This window comes from Pinus tabuliformis, chromosome 4_2, assembly GCF_031772625.1.
Source record: "Pinus tabuliformis cultivar Carrire ecotype Pingquan chromosome 4_2, CPIR1, whole genome shotgun sequence".
In the NCBI taxonomy this organism is placed as follows: Eukaryota; Viridiplantae; Streptophyta; class Pinopsida; order Pinales; family Pinaceae; genus Pinus; species Pinus tabuliformis.
In genome coordinates this window covers 176,310,153-176,334,444 of record NC_142304.1, presented here as the reverse complement: position 1 = coordinate 176,334,444, position 24,292 = coordinate 176,310,153, and the positions used below count along the sequence as shown (strand labels likewise).

The 24,292-nt window shown below is 35.7% G+C and overlaps 2 protein-coding genes across 5 annotated transcripts in view; one reads left to right on the top strand and one right to left on the bottom strand.

Moving 5' to 3' along the window:
* The window catches only part of LOC149168737 (E3 SUMO-protein ligase SIZ1-like), a 415,166-nt gene that overhangs the window by 256,446 nt on the left and 134,428 nt on the right, over positions 1–24,292 (bottom strand). The gene's annotated exons all lie outside the window — the stretch shown is intronic.
* Positions 2,819–5,736, top strand: LOC149168738 (uncharacterized). The gene is made up of 2 exons (XM_089428406.1): positions 2,819–4,943; positions 5,068–5,736. The coding sequence occupies exon 1, from the start codon at positions 3,003–3,005 to the stop codon at positions 4,689–4,691; it is 1,689 nt and encodes a 562-aa protein (XP_089284532.1). The 5' UTR covers positions 2,819–3,002; the 3' UTR covers positions 4,692–4,943; positions 5,068–5,736.

The window sequence follows — 24,292 nt, the reverse complement described above, 5'->3', positions numbered from 1 at the left end:
CTTCGGTGTTATAGATGAGATATGTCAATTGACATGATCCCCAATGGACCATCCTACAACTTGATACAAATTGCCAACCCTGAACCCATGAAAAAAAGCATCTTTGAAAATTCTATTTTCAAACACCTACCTTTCCATCAATGAATGCCACCCTGAAACCTTTTACTTCCATTGCCAAAATGGACACCAGGTTCTACTTATGATCAGGCACATAAAAGAGATTTTGTAAATGAATCGAGTTACCCTCATTCAATTGAGGGGTAACATTCCCTACACCCTTTCCGAGATAGGTGGCATCAACTCCATGTATAATCCCACGATTGTTTCCATCTCTACTAAATTAGAGAGATCACCCTTCTATCTGATGAAGTTCCTTGAAGCACTACAATCAATAAGCCAGATTCCCACAGAATTTGAAAGAGAGGGCCAATATAAGATAACGCTTCTTTAATCTCATTAGAAACAACATTTGATTCTTCATACCTGGGGTTCCTTGCTTTCTTTGAAGAGTCGGCTATTTCCTTGATGACCTGCATTACCTGTCATTCCTTCGATCAGTGAAGATGTCCCTGGAATGATTTTTATCATCATCAAGTGATGTGTCCCTACCATTCAGACACCCCTTCACATAATGGTTGAACTTATTACAAACAAAGCATTTGCCTTTCCTTCCTCCCTTAGATCCGAACTTCCCATTGAAGTGATCTTTAGGTAGGCCATCAGAAACTTCTGTTGCACCGTTCTGATAATATTCTCTGCTTCAACTTGACCCTTGGTGAATTTCAAAAGGGATGAGGAATCCATTGAGCCTTTTGTCCTCTCCCTATTGTCTTCGACGATTGCTCTCTCACTCTTGCTTCGGCTTTGCCTTCACCTCAGCGCTGATACCATATTAATTTTAGGTATGTTCTATGCTTAGAGCAATTTATTTCAATTTTCACAGTTAGCTCAATATCTTTTCCAGATTAGCAATCACATCAGTATTAAAGTAAACTGCAGATAGAACATAAACATAAATCACAGAAGACAAGCCAAGACAAGAGGACACAAGATGTGGCGCTAGCTAGGGACAAACCCCAATGTGGGGAAACCCTTGATCAGTTCTTCTTATATGTTCTTCAATAGTTCAGCAGAGAGAGAGGGAGACAGTACATTTACAACAGAGGTCAACACTTTGACTTATCTAGATAAGAGCATAGATCATCTCTAAGAAGATGATACATGAGATCAGTTGAAGACATGCTACTTCAACTAATTCTCCAAGGTGACTCTTTCACCTATCATTTTGCTGCATACCGTCATCATGCTGCACCCATCATCACAATACTGGACCTCATGACCATGTTGTACACATCATATTGTTGCACCTTATGTTGCATTGTTGTCCCATCTGTCATAACCATGTTGTCATACAACATGTCTCATGTGCTTGCAGCACCATACTTGTCATGCTGTCCATGCTTGCCACTGTCCCATGTACCTTTGTTGCCATGTCACAACTGTCCCATGTACCTTTGTTGCCATGTCACAACTGTCCCATGTACCTTTGATTCTATACAGCGCTATGTACCTTGTTGTCCCATGCATCTATACAGCACTATGTACCTTGCTATCCCATACATTTATACAGCTCTATGTACCCTATTGTCCCATGCACCTAAACAACACTATGTACCTTGTTGTCCCATGCATCTATACAGCACTACGTACCTTGTTGTCCCATGCATTTATACAGCACTATGTACCTTGTTGTCCCATGCATTTATATAGCAATATCTACCTTGTTATCCTACGCTTTGTTGCACTAGTTAGCAGTTGTCCCATTTGCGCCACTGTTGCTCCTATGCTTGCTTGATGTCCCATTTTTGTTTGCAACACCATGTGACCTTGTTGTCCCGTCTTCCTTTGCTGCACCATGTGACCTTGTTGTCCCGTATTCCTTTGCAACACCGTGTGACCTTGTTGTCCCGTCTTCCTTTGCTGCACTGTGTGACCTTGTTGTCCCATCTTCCTTTGCAGCACCATGTGACCTTGTGTCCCATCTTCCTTTGCAACACCGTGTGACCTTGCTATCCCATCTTCCTTTGCTGTCAACCCACCATACAAACGCTGTTGTTTGTCACTTCATTACTACTGTAATTTATGGGACTGGTTAGGGCACACAACAATCCCTAACCATCCTCAAATCTGGCCCAAAATTTCCCTTATGAGATGTGGCCTACCCTAGTGTGAACAGACCTCATTTAGATGACTGCGTCTAGGGTACTCTAGGACTGCAACTAAGGCTTCCTTAGGACCAGTGTTGCACACATCGCGATAAAATCGCGATTAAATCGTAAAATCGCGTTTTTTTTAAATTGCCGATTCAAAGCGCGATTTTTATCCAAAAAATCGCCTCTTTTTTTTTATAGCGATTTTTATCGATAAAATCGCGATTTTTTCGCATTAAATCGCGAGGGGCGCGGGCAGCGGGGTTTTATGTGGAAAAAACGAAATTTTTTTTATTCATTCAGCAGTCCGCCGCGGAGGAGAAGGAGAAGAAGTGAGGGAGAGGGTTGCCGTCCGTTGTGGGAGCGAATCGAAGCGATTTTAGGAGGAATCCAAGCCAAGATCGCCAATTTGTCCATAAACCAGGTATGTAGATTAATTTTTTTTTGTTTTGGTTCTATAAAAACTTTGTTTTTCATTGTTTTTAAAGAATTTTTGGAAATTTTTCATTGATTTGGGATGGGTTATTTGTTATGACTATGAGAACCAATTTTTGATTTTTATTTTCTCATTTTCTTTAAACATTGTTTATTTTTTTTTATTTTTCATTGTTTTTTGGCATTTGGTTGGGTAACTTGGGTTTAGAAATTGGGATTTTGGAAATAATTAGCTTGTAATTTTGCAAATGCTAAATTGTAATTTGTATTTACTATTATCATTTATGTAATCCTAAATTCCTATTTCCTAATCCTTATTTTTCCATAGGTTTGCAAATTCAAAATTCAAAAACAAACATGCCAAGGAAATTGGATCCTTTCTGGGAATATGGTGACCCTAAAACTCCGAATGATAGACAAAACTTGTATTGCAAGTTGTGTGGAAAGGAAATATTCGGGGGGGTGTACAGGTTGAAGTTCCACCTTGCACAAATCCCTGGACGTGATGTGGTGCCCTGTCTAAAGACAAATGCTGAAATTATCCAAAAAGCCATGAGAGCATTGGGAGAATTAGAGCACACTAGAGACGCCAAAGAAGAACTCAAAAGGCAACTAAAAAGGTCAGTTGAAGGAAGTGGGCCAAGTGGCACAGGTTCTACTGCAGCGTCAGTCAATCCGGTAGCTGCATCATCATATTTTGTTCCTCGAACCACACCTGGTTCACAACCAACTATTGGTTCAATGCTAAAAAGAACTGAAAAAGAAAAAGCTGACAAGTTGATGACAAAATTTCTCCTCTGGAGTGATATTCCTTTCAGCATTATAAGGAATAATCCATTTTTCCAACCTACTCTTGATGCTGTTGCCAGTGTTGGCCCGGGGTACAAACTCCCTTCTCTTCATGATTTCAGAGGCCGGCTTCTTCAAGATGAAAAGCGTGACTGCACCCAAAGATTGGAGGATTTTAGGGCATCATGGGCACAAACAGGATGCACTGTTATGTCAGATGGTTGGACTGACCAAAAGGGGAGAACCCTTATAAACTTCTTGGTTAGTTGTCCCTTGGGGACTATGTTTATCAAATCTGTTGATGCAACTCATCAAATCAAAGATGCAAAAACTTTATGTGATTTGCTGGATGTGTTTATTTTGGAGGTGGGTGCAGAAAATGTTGTCCAAGTCATAACGGACAATGCTGCAAATTATGTTGCTGCTGGTAGAATGCTTATGGACAGGCATCCTACTTTATTTTGGACACCTTGTGCTGCCCATTGTATTGATTTGATGTTAGAGGACATTGGGAAAATTCCCTTTGTCAAAGAGGTTGTTGACTCATCAAAAAGCATCACAAAATTTATTTACAATCACACATCTGTGCTTAGCTTGATGAGAAAATGCACCAACAACAAAGAGTTGGTGCGCCCCGCCATTACACGGTTTGCGACGAGTTTCATATCTCTTCAATCCCTCTTGAATTCTATGTGGGATTTGAAGAGAATGTTTCTTTCAGAGGAGTGGCGTGCTTCATCAATGAGCCGCAAACCAGAAGGAGAGGCCGTCTGCAGACTAGTTTCATACCAGGAGGACTTCTGGGCGGGAGTGCAGGAGGTGTGCGCTGTTACAGAACCTTTGGTAAAGGTTCTTCGGTTGGTTGATGGTGAGAAGCCCGCAATGGGCTATTTGTATGAAGCCATGGATAGGGCCAAAGAAGCCATTCGGTCCTACTATGATGACAAGGGAGATGATGGGTTCCAGAGACAACTCCTTCTATGGAAGGTCATTGATGAGCGATGGAACAACACACTCCATCGTCCCATTCATGCTGCTGGCCTTTTCCTGAACCCTGCATTTTCTTATGCATGTGGGTTTAATTTTGATGTTGAGGTCGTGGAAGGATTATTAACCTGTGTCCAGAAGATGGTGAGAACTTCAGAAGAACGTATGGAGGTCTCTAGACAAATTGAGCAATATAAGTTGTCAGCTGGCACATTTGGCTTTGAGATGGCTGTCATTGATAGGACGGTTAAAATGCCAGGTATTTTTTAGTTTGTACTATGTAGTATGTACTTTGTAACTTTGTTTCAAATTTCATTGTTTCTTCAAATTCCATTTTTTTCTTATGTTTATTTAAAATTTTCTTTGTAATTTTGTTGTAGACGCATGGTGGAAGATGTATGGTGGCAGAGTCCCCCTTTTGCAAAATCTTGCCGTGCGGATCCTCAGCCAAACATGCAGCTCCTCGGGATGTGAGCGCAATTGGAGTGTATTTGAAAAAATACACAACAAGAAGCGCAATAGGTTAACACTTAAACATTTAAAATATTGCAAATTTCCAAATAAATTTTTGAATTCATTAAAGTTTTAAACAATATTTTTTTTATAATATTAATTATTAATTTATTATTTCATGAACTTTGTACAGGTTGGAGTCCCATAGACTTAATGACATGGTCTATGTCTACTACAATCTTCGATTGTGGGTGAAACAACTAGAGAAGACACCTGATACGGAAGCCATCTCATTGGATGGGATTGACACCACTGCTGAATGGAGGGTTGAGACCGAGAGGCCTCTCATGGATCCCACTGAGGATTGGTTAGTGCAGGATGAGGGGGAGGAGGAAGGGGAGGAGGAGGAGGAGGAGGAGCAGGAGCAGGAGCAGGAGGAGGAGGAGTTGGAGGAGCAGGAGGAGGAGGTGACACCGCCTACCCGGGCTACCCGGGCTACCACTACCACCAGTAGAGGACGTGGTCTCCGTCCACCTCAGCCTCCTGTAGCTGCTACTACTAGTTCTTCAGCTTCTAGAGCACGTCAGACTCCACTGCCATTTCCACCACCACAGGCACCAGCTTCTACATCTAGAGGGAAAGAGAAAGTTGTGCCATTTTCTCGCAAGAGGGGCAGAGGAAATCAATAGGATTAGACTTTCATTTTATTGTATATGACATTATGACATGATGAGATACATTATCATATTTTTTGTTGATATTTTGAGGCTGAGTTGGACTTGGGACTCAGGACTTACTATTCAGGACATGATTCAATGTTATGTGTGATTTTAGCGCTAGAAATGATATTGAACATCTTATATATTAGTTTTTTTATCATATTTATGTGTCAATGTATTTATTTTATGTTGTAGATGGTTTAGATATTAAAAAAATTGAAAAAAATTGAAAAAAAATGAATATTTTTGTGCTAAACGATTTTTTCCCGCTTTTTTCCGATTTTTTCCCGATTTTAACGATTTTTTCCGCTTTTTTCCCGGCGCCGATTAAATCCCGATCGCGATGTGTGCAACATTGCTTAGGACTGCGGCTAGGGCTTCCTTAAGACTGCATCTAGGGCTTATGTAGGACAGCGTTAGGGCTTTTTTCCATCTGCGTCTAGGGTTGCCTTCCACTAGGGATGCATTCTATCTACGTCTAGGGCTGCCTTCTATCTGTGTCTAGGGCAACCTCTTTTCCTCCAACGTCTAGGGCTTCCAATCCTAGATTTCTCTTCCACTAACACCCAAGACAAGTGGAGAGAAATCAAGATAGGAGTGTGTGAGAGAAATGACTCTCGAGTCATCTCCTTTTATACTAAAACGTTGAGCACATGTGCGGTTTATTTGGTTGCTAGCCGACCTTGATGAATTGGCTTATAACACAAATAAATTCATAACTCTATGAATACTTATCGGAATCGGATGATCTTTAGATCAATCCTACACCTCTCGATGAGAGGGATCCAAGAAAAATATCAGTTGCCATAAGTAAGATAACCCACATTGAGTTTAGCCCTAGTTGCCAATTTTAACAGTTAAAGATAAATAAATGAGTCATAGTTAAGCATTATGCAAGGGACCACAAGTAGTTAGGAAATAATGTGATAAACCCATGGTATTGGACGTAGTGTATTCAGAGAGCCATGGTATTACCCATGGTATTGTATGTATGAAGCCTATATAGAGGCTAGAGACTCTGCATTGAGATATGTCGAGTATTGTAATGTATTGACAAGCATATGGTTTGTGGAATGTTCTCCTTCCTTAAGGAGTAATTGTATGGTGTTACCCTACCTCAAGGGTTTGATATTAATGAAGATTTGAAGCATTTTATATCTTACTCTTGTATTGTCTTTTGGAATTAGTTTATATATTTGCAGATATACTACAAGTGGTATCAGAAATCTTTCTTGGGCAGAGCAGAGAGAATGTTTTTTTTCTTTTGCAGGAATTTCTTGGGGAAAAAAATAGTGGCAGCGAATTTGCAAATCAGATTTGGACATATTGGTGCACAATTTTCATACAATAATTTCATATCTGAGTTCCTTGCGAAAAAATACCCCAATTGAAAAAAAACAAAAATTGTCTGAGTCGGAGCCCGAACGGAGGAGACATCGCTGATTTAAAATTAATTGTTTTGTAAAATTTTCTCTAACAGAAAATCATGGGCGGCGGCTCTCCAATCAATTTTTGCAGATTTTTGTGCAGAATTTCAAGAAACTAATTGCATATCTGAGTTCTCTGGAAAAATCACCCAATTTCAAAACAAAAAAAAAAAATAGTCTAAATCGCAGTCTGGATGGCAGAGATCTCACTCATTTAAAATCAGTTATTTTGCCAAAAAAACATTGTGACAGCCAGACAATTGCAGCGCAGATCCGAGCTACCAAAGTGCCCAAATCGTGATTCCAATCACATGGGAAGATGCATAATGGTTGTTCCATTTCCGAAAACAAGTTGTAATATGGATTTTGAGCTACATTGACCAAGTTGTGCTCATTTTAAATTTGTCACACAAAGTAAGTGATCTTTTACAAAACCCTCATTCTACTTCATGGGTTCTATTGAGATAATTTTTACAAGGAAAGATGATGATCATACTATCAAGGAATTCATAGAACACACGAAGTCACACTTCCCAACAGTGTGGAGAAAGGGACCATGGCAAAATTTCAGAGATGAGGTTGTCATATAAGTGGACTCACTTAACTCTAAGGGAATGGAGGCACATTCTAATGAAGACTTCGAAAAAATCCTATTGGACATGTGGTCTCATGCCGGAAAGAAATACAATAAGAAACATAAAGGGTTATTTTCTATTAATATCTCCATATTACAATTTTAGGGATGTATTCAGAAAGAGAAGATTATTGTGTCTATCAATCCTAGTTGCTAGCATAATTTTATCATTGTTAATTTGGCTAAAAAATTGCAAGTTCTAGCAAAACATATTGAAAACACAGATTGATAATGAGGATGTTCAAATTTATAAAGATTTGAAGATTTCTATGGATATGTATGTGTTGCATTCTAATTTTTATGTTTCAAATATGGATGATGTAGATGTGGATGTGGTTTTGGGATACCCTTGAATGGAATCCGTTGGTACTATCAATATTAATGTCCAAAAGAAATTCCTAAAGCTCTAGAAATTAAAAATAAAAAAATAAATAAAAAATTACATTAAAGGGTGTTGACCACTACGTGTCAACTTCCCATAGCAGTACACCCCCTTTTCTTCGCAAAAGGGATAGCGCTTGATTGACGTGTCTGTGCCATTCGACAATCATCGTCGACTTGATCAATTTGTGTTGTAAACCCAGTCTGCATGTGTGAATTGTAAATAATCTTAGCAGAATTGAGTCATGTATGTAAATTGCCTAGGTGGACCTAATTTTTTAGTGATAATCTACGTTCCGGAAGGCTTTTTGTCTCACCGATCCATGATCGGCAGAGTTTTCCTTCAACCTAAGCCCAAAGCCGGAATGGATTTTGTCATTAGAATCTTAGAAGAATCCTAGTATGTTGATCTGCTAGATTATAGTTGTGTCGCAGAACTGGGTGGTCTATGAGGGTCTATGTTAAATGGGTTTTCCCCCTTGAAATGTAAAATTGTAAAAGTCATGATGTAATGTGTCTTAAGGGTTAGAAAATGTTTTAATCCCCTCATAAGTCCTAAGTCCTAGGTCCTAGGTGATTTTTCCAAAGGCTAAGTTCGAGGATCCATTTAAAAATAAATTAAAAATTAAAAATTAAAAAATTGAAAAGATAAAAAAAACAATAAAAAAAGGAATATATATATATATATATATATATATAAATAATAAATTAAAAAATAATAATAAAAACTTAAAAATAATAAAATAAAAACTTAAAAATAATAAAATAATAATATTTTCGAGTAAATAAATGCAGAATTTCAATTTTTTAATGCATTAAAAAATTCGACGGATGAGATTAAGAGATATCTTGATCCTCATCAATGGTCGAGATCATTTTGACATGGATCACTCGAACTAGCTGTTGGGAATTTTTTCCTTTAAACAGGGTGCTAGGGGTCATTTCAGAAGAGATTAGATCTGAGAGTCTGGTGCTAAAGAAAGCTCTCTTGTAGTCATTTTTGTGCAATAAAGAAAGACTTTGGGGTTTAAAAATCTTGCTGGTGTTACTCTTCTGGAAATGCTATAAGACTGTTTTATTTTTCTGCATAATTTTATTTTCAGCCATTGATGATAGCTTAATGAAGATTGATCTAGGCACAGGTATCTTGTCTGATCTTTGGGGTTTGAATGATAGTTTAGATTCTGAAATATAGTGGCAGGTATCTCCATTTGATCTGGGTTTTACTATTGTTTTCTCCCTCTATGTTAATGGTTGATTTTAAGCTGTGCAGGAAATTCTTTTTTTCAGATTATCAGGCGTTAGTGCAAGTTCTCGGCTGAACCAGCCAACTCCCGGATTGTTTTTTCTAAAAGAGCCCAGCCAGTTCTTGATCCCGGGCTTATCATTTGAAATTTTTTATTAGTGCATGCAGGGTTTTCTGAAGCACCTCACATTAAGTTTGAAATTCTGAAAATATAATTGTGGATTATTGACAACTCTGGCTGCTAAAGAGCTTTAGATCTGTAAATACTGTAAATTTTTAGCTAGGTTTAGAGTTTTCAGCTTCGTTTCTTGCACATATTATTTTTGGGTTTTCGGTTCTTTGTCATCGCAGGTTGCAGGTATAGGCTTTGAGAAATTTTCAGGGTTTCATCAGACAGTTTGGAGCAGGAAAGATTTAAATTTTTTATCAGGTTTCTGGACTGCAGGTTTGCAAACTGCGTTTTCATTTTTCACTGTTGCCTGGGGTTTTACTGCTACATAAAAATTTCGAATTTTTTTAAGGCATCGCAGTTTTTGCTGCTACCCTGCACATGCAAGTCTCCCTTCAGCGGTTGTCACCAATCATTCTTCGAACCTACGCAGCAAACAACAAGCAAAAAAAAAAGGGTCAAAGATTTGTTTTGTGTGGAATGGCATGATCAGGTTCTGAGGTTAGCGTATCATTTTTTCTTAAAATCGATTTTCAGATCTACAAAACGCCCACCCATCATTCTAAAAAAAAGGGACATATACGCAGTTTTTAAATGCTGCCCACGCTTCCTCATTCGCTCATCTGTCTGATCCCCTGCTTAACCTCCATTGAATTTGCGACTTCCCTCATTTGCCTTTACACAGATCCTCTTTCCATCAACCTGCAAACTCCAATCTACGCTGCCACTCCCTTCCCTACTCTGTCGAGCCCCCATTCTTCTCCAAACGCAATCCTCCCTCATCCGCAGTTCCATTGTTGTCCTTATCTGCTCGTTTTCATTGAAACATTGCATGCTGCTCAACCCCATTCACTTTGCCGCATCTCGCTCTCCATCCTGCGTATTTCTTCCTTGCTGTCATCTGCACCAACAGCAATCAAAAATAAAAGGAAAAAAAAAAATCATTTTTTCTTTATATGCTTAGGATAACGTAGGTATTTCTTTTTTTATGATGAGCTTCATTTGGTTTAGATCTTAGAGCTAAATTTTTTTAGTTTTAGATGTTAGATTTTATAAACTTTCACTTTATATATTAGATTAGTTTTTGACTTTAGATTGTAGTTTTAACTTTAAACATTGGATATAAATGATGTTAGTTTAGTTTTAAATTTAGATTTAATTTCGTTTGAAGTTAGACTTTAATAGTAAAAAAAAAAAATCTAGAAAAAGTTAAAAAATAAAAAGAAATTAAATTTGGATTTTCATTTTCATCTTATTTTATTTTGTTTGTTTTAATTTTTATTTAAAAGAAAAATAAAAATATAAAAAGGTTTAATCTGTAGTTTTTATTTAGTTTAGGTTTAGTTATATTTTTGTTTAGCTTCTTTTTTTTAATTTTAATTTAGGTTTCATAAAAAAGAATTTAAAAAAAAAATGCCATAAAATGTTTAAGTTTTAGACTTTATATTGTTTTATAGATTAGGTGTTAGTTTAGATTTAATTAGTTTTGTTTGGTTTGAATTTTAACTTCAACAAATAACATTTAAAAATAAATAAAAAAAATAAAATATAGAAAATGATAATAATAAAAAATTAAAAATTAAAAAAAAATATATATATATATATATATATAAATTAAAAAATATTTTGAAAAAGCTTAGCTAAAAATTGAAAAATCATTTTGGTGTCTTTTTGTGGTATTTTTCTATAGCTAAATGCACTTAAATGTTTATTTACAAGCTGGCTATATGAAAGTGGTAACTGATTCAGCATCTAAATGATCATTTAAAGCATTTAATTTTTCTTTAAGTTTAATTGCTGGATCATCGTTAAAGCATTGTGAATTTACTGGATATCTTGCATTGTTTGGGTTATTGATGATAAATGTTTGTTTTACATGGTTCATATTTCTGCAACATCTAATCATTCAATCATTAACTCCATAAGGCACTGCACTGGTCTATTAAACTTAACAAAATCAATTTAGTGCTTGTTTCTTCATGTCTCCTAACCCAACTGGTCCACAGTTGGTCATCCATTTTGCCATAGGGTCTACCCCCCTTAGCCGTGGGAGACAGACTTAAACGGAGGGATCGGGGATCAGGGTGACAGCCCCCAGTCTGAGCGTTGTCGTGACAATTTGTGCGACAACATTTTTTGGAGCCGTTGCCGGGGACAGAATTTTTTCTGTCCTTGGTTTATTCGACAATCATCATTATTTCTTCTTTCTTATTTTTCATTTGAGCTGGCAAAGTCAAAAAAAATTATCATCATCTCATCTTTTACGCCATTCATCAGCCTGTCAAATGGCCAACATTCTTTGGCGTCTTTTGATCTTTTCATCACCTTATCTTTCGTCATATCAGCAACTTCCCTTCGATTTGTTTCTTGTTTGGGTGGCAACTCCATTTCTTATTTTTCCCAGACAAGAAGCCTCTATCATATCAGCATGTTGGTTACTTTTTGATCCTAGAATTTGACTCATTGTTCAAGTGGCGACTCCACTGGTTTCATTTATTAATTTTCTTGAGCAGAGATCTCTTTCTATCATCCATTTGATCCCTTATTATTCACCATGGATTATTCGTTTAAACGATGTCATTTTACTAATGTTCGCCATGATATTCCGGAGGTGGCCATTTCTAAATTACCTGTGTTCTCGGGTGGTGATTCAGTCGTTGTTAAAAAGAATCTAGGCTGGTTTACTCGTATAATGATCATGTATTGCAGATCTCCTCAGTATAATCATGAAGATGTCAAAATGTGTCTATTTGTCCTTTCTTTAGAAGATGATGCTTTGAATTGGTTTAATAGTTGTCCTGAAGATTCCTTCACTTCTTTGCAAGACATTGTCAATGCTTTTAAAGATAGATATGGTGATCCAGATAGCTCGCTTTGTGCCCCTAAAATTGTGCAACAAAATGAAAGTAATCTTATAAAAGGTTCAGCTGTCGATGAAAGATTTCAAGACAATGCTTCATATCAGAATTTGCCATCCACTTGCACCATTGCAGATCATAGTGGAAAAGTAGGAACAAATTGTAAAAGCAGTGTTGACAATGAAAAGGAAGATCATAAGCAAATTATACAAGAACTAATGCTGCTGGTAAAAAATATGGAGATCAATCAAACTAATTACGCCAATGATGTGAGAATTTTATGCACCCACCTGAAAAAGCGTAATAGGGAGACAGAGATCATGCAAAATCAGCATACTAAGGAAATTGAGGCCATGAAGACTAATCATGACACAGAAATTAGTTTTATGCAAAGCAAGTTATCAGGCTTAGAGGAAAATATGACGACCATGCAAGCAAATCATAAGGAAGAGATAAACTCTATGCAGCATTGCTTAATGACCATAAAGGAAAAAGACGATAAAGTAATAAAAGATATGGAAGCTAATCAGATATGTCTTCAGAAAAAGTTATTAACCATGGAAGAAGATCATGCCAGGGAAATCAGTGCTATGAAAGTTGAACACTCTAGCCAGATAAATGCCATTACAATACAGGTACATAAATTTCAACAGTGGATTAAGGATGAAAGAAACCAGGAAACATCAATAGATCAGGAGCCTTCTCATTTGCTGCAACAAGCTCCATCTTATTATGAGGAGGTCATTGGTTCGATTGAAAGGTGGTTAATTGAAGTTGATCCAGATAAAATTAAAAAAGATAAAGATCAGATGCAGGATGAAGAAAGACATGTCACGCATATCTTACATACTTCATCTGATAACTTTGAAGCAAAAAGTTCCACGTCATCAATAATACAGCCTACTAGGAAGAAAAAGCGCAAGAGGAAGAAAATGAAAGAAAGATTTGATGCATCAGACGACCGCGAGCAACATGATTTTCGGATAGGAAAAAGTCCTACCATATGTAGAATTGGACATGGCACATCCGACAAGCAGCCGACAGATTTGCCTGAAAGCAGGCAAATGCTCAGTATACACTATATTGAACAGATCTGATGCCATGGGGCATCCCCTGTATTTCTAACCTTACTCCTTGTTTTTTCAGCATTTTCATTTCTATTTTAGGATTAGATTTACTTTTCATGTTACTAGATAGTTAATAAATGAAGAGCTTATATCTTTCATGTGCTTAATGTTATATGATGATTTTTTGGACGGACGCTACTTATGTAGTGTGTTGCGTGGATGCAGATTCTGAATTCTCACATTCCTACAGTGCAGCAACATGTCCCCAAGTGGATCCAGATGTTGACCACTACGTGTCAACTTCCCATAGCAGTACACCCCCTTTTCTTCGCAAAAGGGATAGCGCTTGATTGACGGGTCTATGCCATTCGACAATCATCGTCGACTTGATCAATTTGTGTTGTAAACCCAGTCTGCATGTGTGAATTGTAAATAATCTTAGCAGAATTGAGTCATGTATGTAAATTGCCTAGGTGGACCTAATTTTCTAGTGATAATCTACATTCCGAAAGGCTTTTTGTCTCATCGATCCATGATCGGCAGAGTTTTCCTTCAGCCTAACCCCAAAGCCGGAATGGATTTTGTCATTAGAATCTTAGGAGAATCCTAGTATGTTGATCTGCTAGATTATAGTTGTGTCGCAGAACTGGGTGGTCTATGAGGGTCTATGTCAAATGGTTTTCCCCCTTGAAATGTAAAATTGTAAAAGTCATGATGTAATGTGTCTTAAGGGTTAGAAAATGTTTTAATCCCCTCATAAGTCTTAAGTCCTAGGTCTTAGGTGATTTTTCCAAAGGCTAAGTTCGAGGATCCATTTAAAAATAAATTAAAAATTAAAAATTAAAAAATTGAAAAGATAAAAAACAATAAAAAAAGGAATATATATATAGAATAATAAAATAATAAAAATTAATTAATTAATTAATTAAATTAAATTAAATTAAAAAAAATTGAAAAATTAAAATATTAAAAAATAATAATAAAATAATAAAATAAAATAATAAAATAATAATATTTTTGAGTAAATAAATGCAGAATTTCAATTTTTTAATGCATTAAAAAATTCGACGGATGAGATTAAGAGATATCTTGATCCTCATCAACGGTCGAGATCATTTTGACATGGATCACTCGAACTAGCTGTTGGGAATTTTTTCCTTTAAATAGGGTGCTAGGGGTCATTTGATAAGAGATTAGATCTGAGAGTCTGGTGCAAAAAAAAGCTCTCTTGTAGTCATTTTTGTGCAATAAAGAAAGACTTTGGGGTTTAAAAATCTTGCTGGTGTTACTTTTCTGGAAATGCTGTAAGATTGTTTTATTTTTCTGCATAATTTTATTTTCAGCCATTGATGATAGCTTAATGAAGATTGATCTAGGCACAGGTATCTTGTCTGATCTTTGGGGTTTGAATGACAGTTTAGATTCTGAAATATAGTGGCAGGTATCTCCCTTTGCTCTGGGTTTTACTATTGTTTTCTCCCTCTATGTTAATGGTTGATTTTAAGTTGTGCAGGAAATCCTTTTTTTCAGATTACCGGGCGTTAGGGGAAGTTCTCGGCTGAACCGGCCAACCCCCGGATTGTGTTTTCTGAAAGAGCCCAGCCAGTTCTTGATCCCGGGATTATCATTTGAAATTTTTTATTAATGCATGCAGGGTTTTCTGAAGCACCTCACATTAAGTTTCAAATTCTGAAAATATACATGTGGATTATTGACAAATCCGGCTGCTAAAGAGCCTTAGATCTGTAAATATTGTAAATTTTTAGCTAGGTTTAGGGCTAAGTTGCACGAAACGGGAAACGGAAATGAGTTTCCGAAACGGGAAGCGATACGAAACGCGGCCTCCCCAAATTTTGGAAATGGGGAAACGCGAATATATATATATATATATATATTAAAAATATTTAAAAATTATTAATATATATATGTGCAATCATAAAGCATTAATGATACATTTACATTATATGATTATAATTTATTACATTTAAACATTAAGATTAAATTTACATCACATTTACTCATGAGTCATGAATGATCACATAATGATAATAAAAATATAGGAAAATCCAAAATCAGCCTTTATTTATATTAGTATATGAGGCTACAAGTACAATAAAGACTATAAGGCAGCAAGAACTATAGAGACAAGTCACAAAAGACTAATCCTCATCATAACAATCCTCATCAAAAATAGAAGCAGCACAATGCTCAACAGTGGATGGTGGTGCTGAAGAAGATGATGCACCAATTCCACTTCCAGATTCGGCCTCAATATTCAGGGCAGCAAGAGAGAGATCCAAATCAGGATTTTCTGCATCCACATCCCATTCTTTAGAAGGACCATTGTTGTATTCTAGACCCCTACGAGATGCAAGGCGAAGGTTGGAGTGCACATAAACAAGATCCTCTGCTTTCTGTGAGCCCAACCTATTGCGCTTCACAGAATGAATAAAACCATAAGTGCTCCAATTCCTTTCTGCTGATGAAGAGCTTGCCACTTGTGAAAGAATACGAATGGCAAGGTTTTGCAAATGTACACCATTTGCTCCATGACAAATCCACCACCTAACTGGATTCATGGTGCTTCTCTCCTCCAAAGCTGATATATCTGGCTTACCCAAATTAATTTTCTGTGGCTGAGACTACCCCGAAATGCCAGAAAAGAAAAGAGAAATATGGTTGTAGCTGAGCCAAATCTGTTGCTACTAAAATCTCCTGCTGAAATCTCTTTCTCTTGCTGCTGAAATCTCTTTCTCCTGCTGCTGAAATCTACTTTGCTCGCTGCTCAAAACACCCTAGCTGAAACAACTACCAATCTCCAAGAGAAACGACTTGTTGAATAGTGTGATGAGAGAATGAGACAAACTGCTCTTTTATAACTTTAGAATAGGTTTCTAGAATTTTCCGGAAACCTAAAAAAAATTTAAAAACCAATTAAAAAAAAAAAAATAAAAAACAACACATTAAATTAGGGAAACGTGGCTCGTACGGCCTGGAAACGTGTTTCCGGCCGTACTGCCACGTTTCCGTTTTGGGAAACGTGCCAGTACGGCCGGAAACGCGTTTCCAGGCCGTACGGTACGCGTTTCCTGGTTTCGTTTCCGTTTCAGGGGGGAAACGACCCCTACCCCCACGTTTCCTGCAACTTAGGTTTAGGGTTTTTAGCTTCGTTTCTTGCACATATTATTTTTGGATTTCCGTTCTTTGTCATCGCAGGTTGCAAGTACAGGCTTTGAGAAATTTTCAGGGTTTCATCAGGCAGTTTGGAGCAGGAAAGATTTAAATTTTTGATCAGGTTTCTGGATTGCAGGTTTGCAAACTGCGTTTTCATTTTTCACTGCTGCCTGGGGTTTTACTGCTATAGAAAAATCTCGAAATTTTTTTTTAAGGAATCGCAGTTTTTGCTGCTACCCTGCACACGCAAGTCACCCTTCAGCTGTTGTCACCAATCATTCTTCGAACCTGCGCAGCAAACGACAAGCAAAAAAAACAAAGGCTCAAAGATTTGTTTTGTGTGGAATGGCATGATCAGGTTCTGAGGTTAGCGTATCATTTTTTTTTTAAATCGATTTTCAGATCTGCAAAACGCCCACGCATCATTCTAAAAAAAAAGGGACATATACGCAGTTTTTAGATGCTGCCCACGCTTCCTCATTCGCTCATCTGTCTGATCCCCCGCTTAACCTCCATTGAATTTGCGGCTTCCCTCATTTGCCTTTACGCAGATCCTCTTTCCATCAACCTGCAAACTCCAATCTACGCTGCCACTCCCTTCCCTCCTCTGTCGAGCCCCCATTCTTCTCCAAATGCAATCCTCCCTCATCCGCAGTTCCATTGTTGTCCTTCTCTGCTCGTTTTCATTGAAACGTTGCGTGCTGCTCAACCCCATTCACTTTGCCGCGTCTCGCTCTCCATCCTGCGTATTTCTTTCTTGCCGTCATCTGCACCAACAGCAATCAAAAATAAAAGGAAAAAAAAAAATCAATTTTTCTTTATATGCTTAGGATAACGTAGGTATTTCTTTTTTTACGATCAGCTTCATTTGGTTTAGATCTTAGAGCTAAATTTTTTTAGTTTTAGATGTTAGATTTTATAAACTTTCACTTTATATATTAGATTAGGTTTTGACTTTAGATTGTAGTTTTAACTTTAAACATTGGATATAAATGATGTTAGTTTAGTTTTAAATTTAGATTTAATTTCGTTTGAAGTTAGACTTTAATAGTAAAAAAAAATATATCTAGAAAAAAGTTAAAAAAATAAAAAGAAATTAAATTTGGATTTTCATTTTCATTTATTTTATTTTGTTTGTTTTGATTTTTATTTAAAAGAAAAATAAAAATAAAAAATCTCATAAAAAATATAAAAAGGTTTAATCTGTAGTTTTTATTTAGTTTAGATTTAGTTATATTTTTGTTTAGCTTCTTTTTTTAATTTTAATTTAGGTTTCATAAAAAAAAATTAAAAATTTTTGTTTTCATTTAAAAATATAAAAATTAAAAAAAAAAAATGCCATAAAAGGTTGAAGTTTTAGACTTTATATTGTTTTATAGATTAGGTGTTAGTTTAGATTTAATTAGTTTTGTTTGGTTTGAATTTTGACTTCAACAAATAACATTTAAAAAAAATAAAAATATAAAATATAATAAAATATAAAAAATGATAATAATAAAAAATTAAAAATTAATATATATATATATATATTAAAAAATATTTTGAAAAAGCTTAGCTACAAATTGAAAAATCATTTTGATGTCTTTTTGTGGTATTTTTCTATAGCTAAATGCACTTAAATGTTTATTTACAAGTTGGCTATATGAAAGTGGTAACTGATTCAGCATCTAAATGATCATTTAAAGCATTTAATTTTTCTTTAAGTTTAATTGTTGGATGATCGTTAAAGCATTGTGAATTCACTGGATATCTTGCATTGCTTGGGTTATTGATGATAAATGTTTGTTTTACATGGTTCATATTCTGCAACATCTAATCATTTAATCATTAACTCCATAAAATACTGGTCTATTAAACTTAACAAAATCAATTTAGTGCTTGTTTCTTCGTGTCTCCCAACCCAATTGGTCCACAGTTGGTCATCCATTTTGCCATAGGGTCTACCCCCCTTAGCCGCGGAGACAGGCTTAAACGGAGGGATCGGGGATCAGGGTGACAACCCCCGGTCTGAGCATTGTCGTGATAATCTGTGCGACAACACAAGGGACCTTAGGCAAATTAATCATGAACATAATCACAGGGGACCTTATAGGAAAATAACATCAATCACAAACATAATCGCAAATCATGAAATTCCTGAAGCTCCTGAAGTCCTAAGGGTTGGTTCATTTGATTGAAACATCTGCCGAAGGCATTTTGCTGATTGGGAGGCCATAGGTCACAGTTTCAAAACCAAGCATGCAATCTGTGTTACAACCCACTATTGTGGCTCACAGTTTCAAAACCAATCATGCAGTTTGTGTTACGACGCACTATTGTGGCTCACAGTTGGGCTGCCATCCATCTAGATATTGTCCGAAAGAGGGGAGATCCCACAAGGTTTTCCTTGGAAAAAGAATATAATGAAGCGAAGATGACAGTGGACAACAAGAAAATAAACAATAGACACATCTCCCACACTTTTACATCATCACTCATTACAAAATGTAACACCCTTAAGTGGTTATAATGGTTTAAGCACCTAACCTCTAACCATCACAATTAACATTACATTAGTCACATGTCACCGCCATATATATATATATATATATATATATATATATATATATATATGTCACATGCCACCACCCTATAAAGTGACTCCTAACATAGATATTATTAGAGAGTTGATACTCCAACATATATATATCAAATCTCTAAGAAATTTGGGATAGCATGCTTATCTAGATAGCCTTTAAAGCACGAACATCCTTTATAGTTCAATTTTTTAACCTATCATTGAACTCGTGGAAAATTAAGCATATTCGTACAGAGGCTGAAACAAAAACTCAACCAAAACAAGAGAATATGTTACCAAGATAAAAATCCTCAGATATTGATAGTTTAGGATGTTGAATTTGTAACTATGGTCAATCTTCATAAAGTGCATTTGGTCACTTGATGTATTTGTATTTATCATTGTAAAGAATATTTATAAATGTTAGAGTCAAAGTAAAATTTATCTTGAGTCAAAATCCCATTGGAACGTTTTAAAGATGAAAATTTGAATTTTTGAAATGTAATTTTGGCTCCAAAAGTGACAAGTTAGCTTCCCTCCAAGTCAAGTCGCCCCTAGCCAAGAGACATGTCCATTCGACCAAGACAAACCACTATTTAAAGGCAGCTCGACCTCCTCCACTTGGGCATTCGCATTATCTCACACAAGACATTTTCTAAGCAAGCAAGTGAAGGACAAGAAGAACGAATAGGACAAATAGAATGACGAATTATCTCTCTCATTTCTCTCTTGCAAATCACATGTGTGGATTAATCTCTCTATATGTGATTTGCACATTCTGGGTATTTTGTTGCAGGGGCCCGAAATTTTTTTGGTTACTGGGCAACTGTTGCAGGGCCAAAATTTCTAGGGAAATTGGTAATTGCAGGAGGGCCGAAATTTCTAGGTAAGTCGAGAAATTGCAGGAGGGCCAAAATTTTGGGGCAAATATGCAGAACGAATTCATCAAATTCAATGACTTCACTTCAAGGAGAAGACCAAGTTTGACCATAGGTTTAGGTGTGTCTCTAAATGAACAAGAAGAATTACTTTATTGAAAAAGGTTGTTGGGTTTTGCCCCTTTGTGGGTTTTCCCAAGGTAAATCTAGTGATTATCTTTAAATTCTTATTATCTTCTTTTATCTTCTTATCATCAAGTAGCTACCAAAATATAAGTACATGAAAACCAATAAAATAGAGACACAGGATATAGGCTCTCAATCAAGGCTAAAACCCTTCTTCTAGGGGAAAACCCCAAAACTTCTCCTCTTCCTTTAGAACCAAATCAAATGAGATAACTAGGACCTTTGACCAGAATAAAAGACCCCCTCCAATCCACCAAGCCAACCTCCCAAGATGATTAGTCCAACTTCAATAGTCAATTCTAGTCAAGCTGATCCAATCTTGCAACAAACCAAATTTCGGCCCTCATGCTTCAGATTTTTGGCGCTACTACAGATCTACAACTTTGGAAATATTGCAGATCTACAACTTTGGCCCTTCTACAGCAACCCAGAAACTCGCACATGTGGAAAAATAGAGAGAATTTTAGCTTCCTTTTGCTCGAAAAATGTCTCCTTCGCTAGGGATTATTTCCTTATTTTCTAGGTATTTTGCACTTCTTTCTTGTTCCTACAATTGCAGATCAAACCTACCTGAGTTGGTGTACAAATACGGTCAAGTATCACTACTATATATAGTATTATGTGTGGTGGAGGAGACATAAAATACAATTTTGACTCAAAAATAGATTTCTTTCTTGACACACAAAGCCCAAGAAGGGTCTAGATAATAATGACAAGGACTATGACTCTTGACATAAACCCTAGAAGCACTGAATGGGTGCTTTAACCTAGAAACAAAATAAACAAAGCATGAAGCCCATGCTTATAAATAATTTTTCTTTTATAATAAATTTTCTATTCTTTCTTTTTGATAAATGCATTAACATGACTCAAATACAATTATGAAGATCAATACTAGTTACATCTCTCTCAACACTCCCTCTTAATTGGGGAGGTATTCATAATTGTTCAATCGGTACAAGGTTGACCTCAATTTGAAATGTTTTTAAGAAAAGAACACCAACATACACAATGCTTGGGATATCCTCACTGCCAAGGCATCCTCCCTATTGAACTCAAATTGTCAAAGTTCCAAGGAAGTGGAAGTGCTAATTTTTTTCAACAAATCAGATCACCTATCAGCAGTCGATGAGTCATGGTCACCCCATTCTGCAAGTTGTATGATGTAAATGATCCTAGTAGAACCTTGAGTATATGTACCAACCAAGGTAATTCTATGATTTTGGCAATGAATTTCATCCTAGGAGGTCTTTTAACCTCACTGATTATCTGTGTTTCTAAACACAACTAATCATAAGAGTTTTTTCCCCTCCAGCTTAAACCCCCCAAGTTAGGGTGAAATTTATTGCCAAAGTCTTAGGTGAGTCCTAGTGATTTAGTCAAGTCAAATGTAAAAGTGGTTTGGGAATAATTTAAGCTACTTGGCTTAATTATTTTATTACAAATCACTTGGTCTACTAGATCATGTTGTGTTGCAAATGGATTACTTGTCTTGAGGGTCTATCCAAATGTGTATTCCCCCTTTGAAGGTCTATCCAAATGTGTATTCCGCCTTTGAGGGTTGAAAATATAAAATCTTATATATTAGAGGGTGGAAAAAAAATTAATCCCCTCGTGTAAATTAATTAATTTTGCTGGCAAAATAAAATAAAATCTTAAGCCAAAAAATTAATTAATTAGAGTCAAGTTGTCTTAGGAAAATTAATTCTCCAAGAGGAAAAATTCGTGGGTCTTAAAGGAATCGACTTTTAAAGGTCCTCCACCAAGAGAATATTGTATTTCTCAAGAAAATTTGGACCCTTGGATCTTGGTGGTTAAATCAAAGTCAATTTTTTTAAGAAATTAGCTCAAAATAATAAATTTTCAGCTAATTAAAATGTAATTAAATGATAACTTAGAAGATTCTTCAAAAATAAAAAATCAAAGGCCGAGATTAAAATATATGGAAATGTTTATCAATGGCCAAGATTATTTTGACAAGGATCAAAGAAACTAGCCGTTATTTTTCCACTTGGAAGATTTATCTATAAATTAGAGAGTCAGTTGAGTCACTAGTCACCTTAATCTCTGGATAAAATAGCTACTGAAGCATTTTGTAAACTATTGTCCCGTTGGGAACTATTTTTTCTACTATACTAAAAGACTTTGGGGTGCAACTCGATGTGTTATTATTCGTTGATCAGAGGGTATGTATTGGCTACAGGCTTCCTATGTGGTGCTTTATGTGATTATTCTGAGATAATACATAGTGTTTGCAAGTACTCAATCCTTGGTCTCCAAGTTCACAAACTATGAGCAAGGGTCATTTTGCTTGGATCCTTAGTTTTTATATGGTGGATTGAATCTTCGCTAAAGCTATAGTGAGCATAAATTTTCTGAAGCATTTATAGCCATTCTTCAAAGAAAAAAACATTATAAAAAAATATTTTATCAAAATCTATTTAAAAACCCTTGTATAATTTGTAATATAATTTGGTAATTTTAATTGTAAATTATTTTTCTAACTTGTGTTAGGGTTTTTAGATTTATTTTGTATATATGAGGCTTTTGAGTATTTATAATTTCAATTCAAATTAGTCAAAAAAGAGTTGTTGGGATTTCGAGCTAGATCTAGGTCTTTAAGGGAAAGATCTAGTCTCTATTTTATTTGTAGGGCCAACCAACATCAAGAATTTTTCAAGGAAATTGGGCCAATTTGAAGATCTAAAGTGGAATAAAAAAAGTTGTGAAGGGAGTTTTCTTACCTCTCACTCTACCAAGGATCACATATTTCAAAAGATAGAAGACAACCAAAAAAAAAAAATTAAAGAACTTTAATTGATAGATTTGCTTGTAAGAGCCATATTTCATTGTAAATAGTTGTAAATAATATTTGTAAATATTTTATTATTTCTCTTTTTTAAACTTTGTAAATAATATTTATAAAACTTTGTAAATAGTAATTGAAATATTTTATTTGATTTTCTTTTATTTATTTTAAATTTTGTAAATAATGTTCGAAATATTTACATTTCATACTTTATAATTAATAAATCTTGGAAATATTCTAATTTTGTAATACCATTCCCATAGCATTTATGTCCATTCCTATTCATACATGTTCGTGTGATCTCGGTTGGTCCAAGCTTTCAAGGTAAAAAAAAATTGTGGGTTTTTCTAAGCTCTCTTCGTCTCAAGATCGATTTTTCTCAGGGTTTCACGTTATTTGCAATCTTCTGTGGCACGTCAATATTTGAGGGAAGATTCTTTGGAGCAACCGCAGTCTCAAAAAGCTTTGGTTACCCTAGCCGCAGGGGTTTGGGGTTACTTTTACTGTTAAATCGAAATTTTCCAAAGGGCTTCTAGCTATTTCAAGTTTGATTCCGCAAAGACCTGTAATTTGAAGCTTGAAATAATCCAAATCGAAATATTTTAAGGCCATGTGCTTGATCTGCTCTCAAACCTTTGTTTCTCTCTTGGACAGTTAGGGCTCTAGCTGATTAAAAGCAGATTTCGAGAGCCATTGTCTTTTTCCTAGCAGGATCGAGGTTTCTCTAGGGCGGATTGATCTATTCCCTGAGGATCGTCTTTGTTTCTAGACATTGGTTTTCCTCACCGCAAGTTTTGAAGGATCCTCGTCATTTATACGAATTTCCTTGGGCGTTCTGTACAACTGGAGCGAAATTCTTTAGATGGATTATCCGTTTTGATCTGGAAGAAATGTGAAAGCCTTCAGCGTTGAATTAATTCCTAGCATATCTCTTGGCCACAGGATCGAATTCTCTTGAGAAGCCATGAGTATTTTTATGGGAGCAACTACTCTGCGGGTTGGTCTTGGTAAAGTCTTAAGGGGCCTTTTAATATATTCGACTAACTCTCTAGGTTTAACTTTCAGAATAAATCTTAAATTTGATATTTGATTTAGATTTCAATTAAAATTAAATAAATTTCAAATATAACTTGTGTTAAATTTAACTTTAAACATAATTTTAAATTTTAATTAATTAATTAATTTTAAAATTTAGTCGATCATTAATTTGTTTAAATTTAACTTTAAATTAATCAATTAATCTAATAATTCAACTTAAATAATTAGGAAACTAATTTAAGTTGTAGATTTAATTAATTTAAAGTTTAAAATTA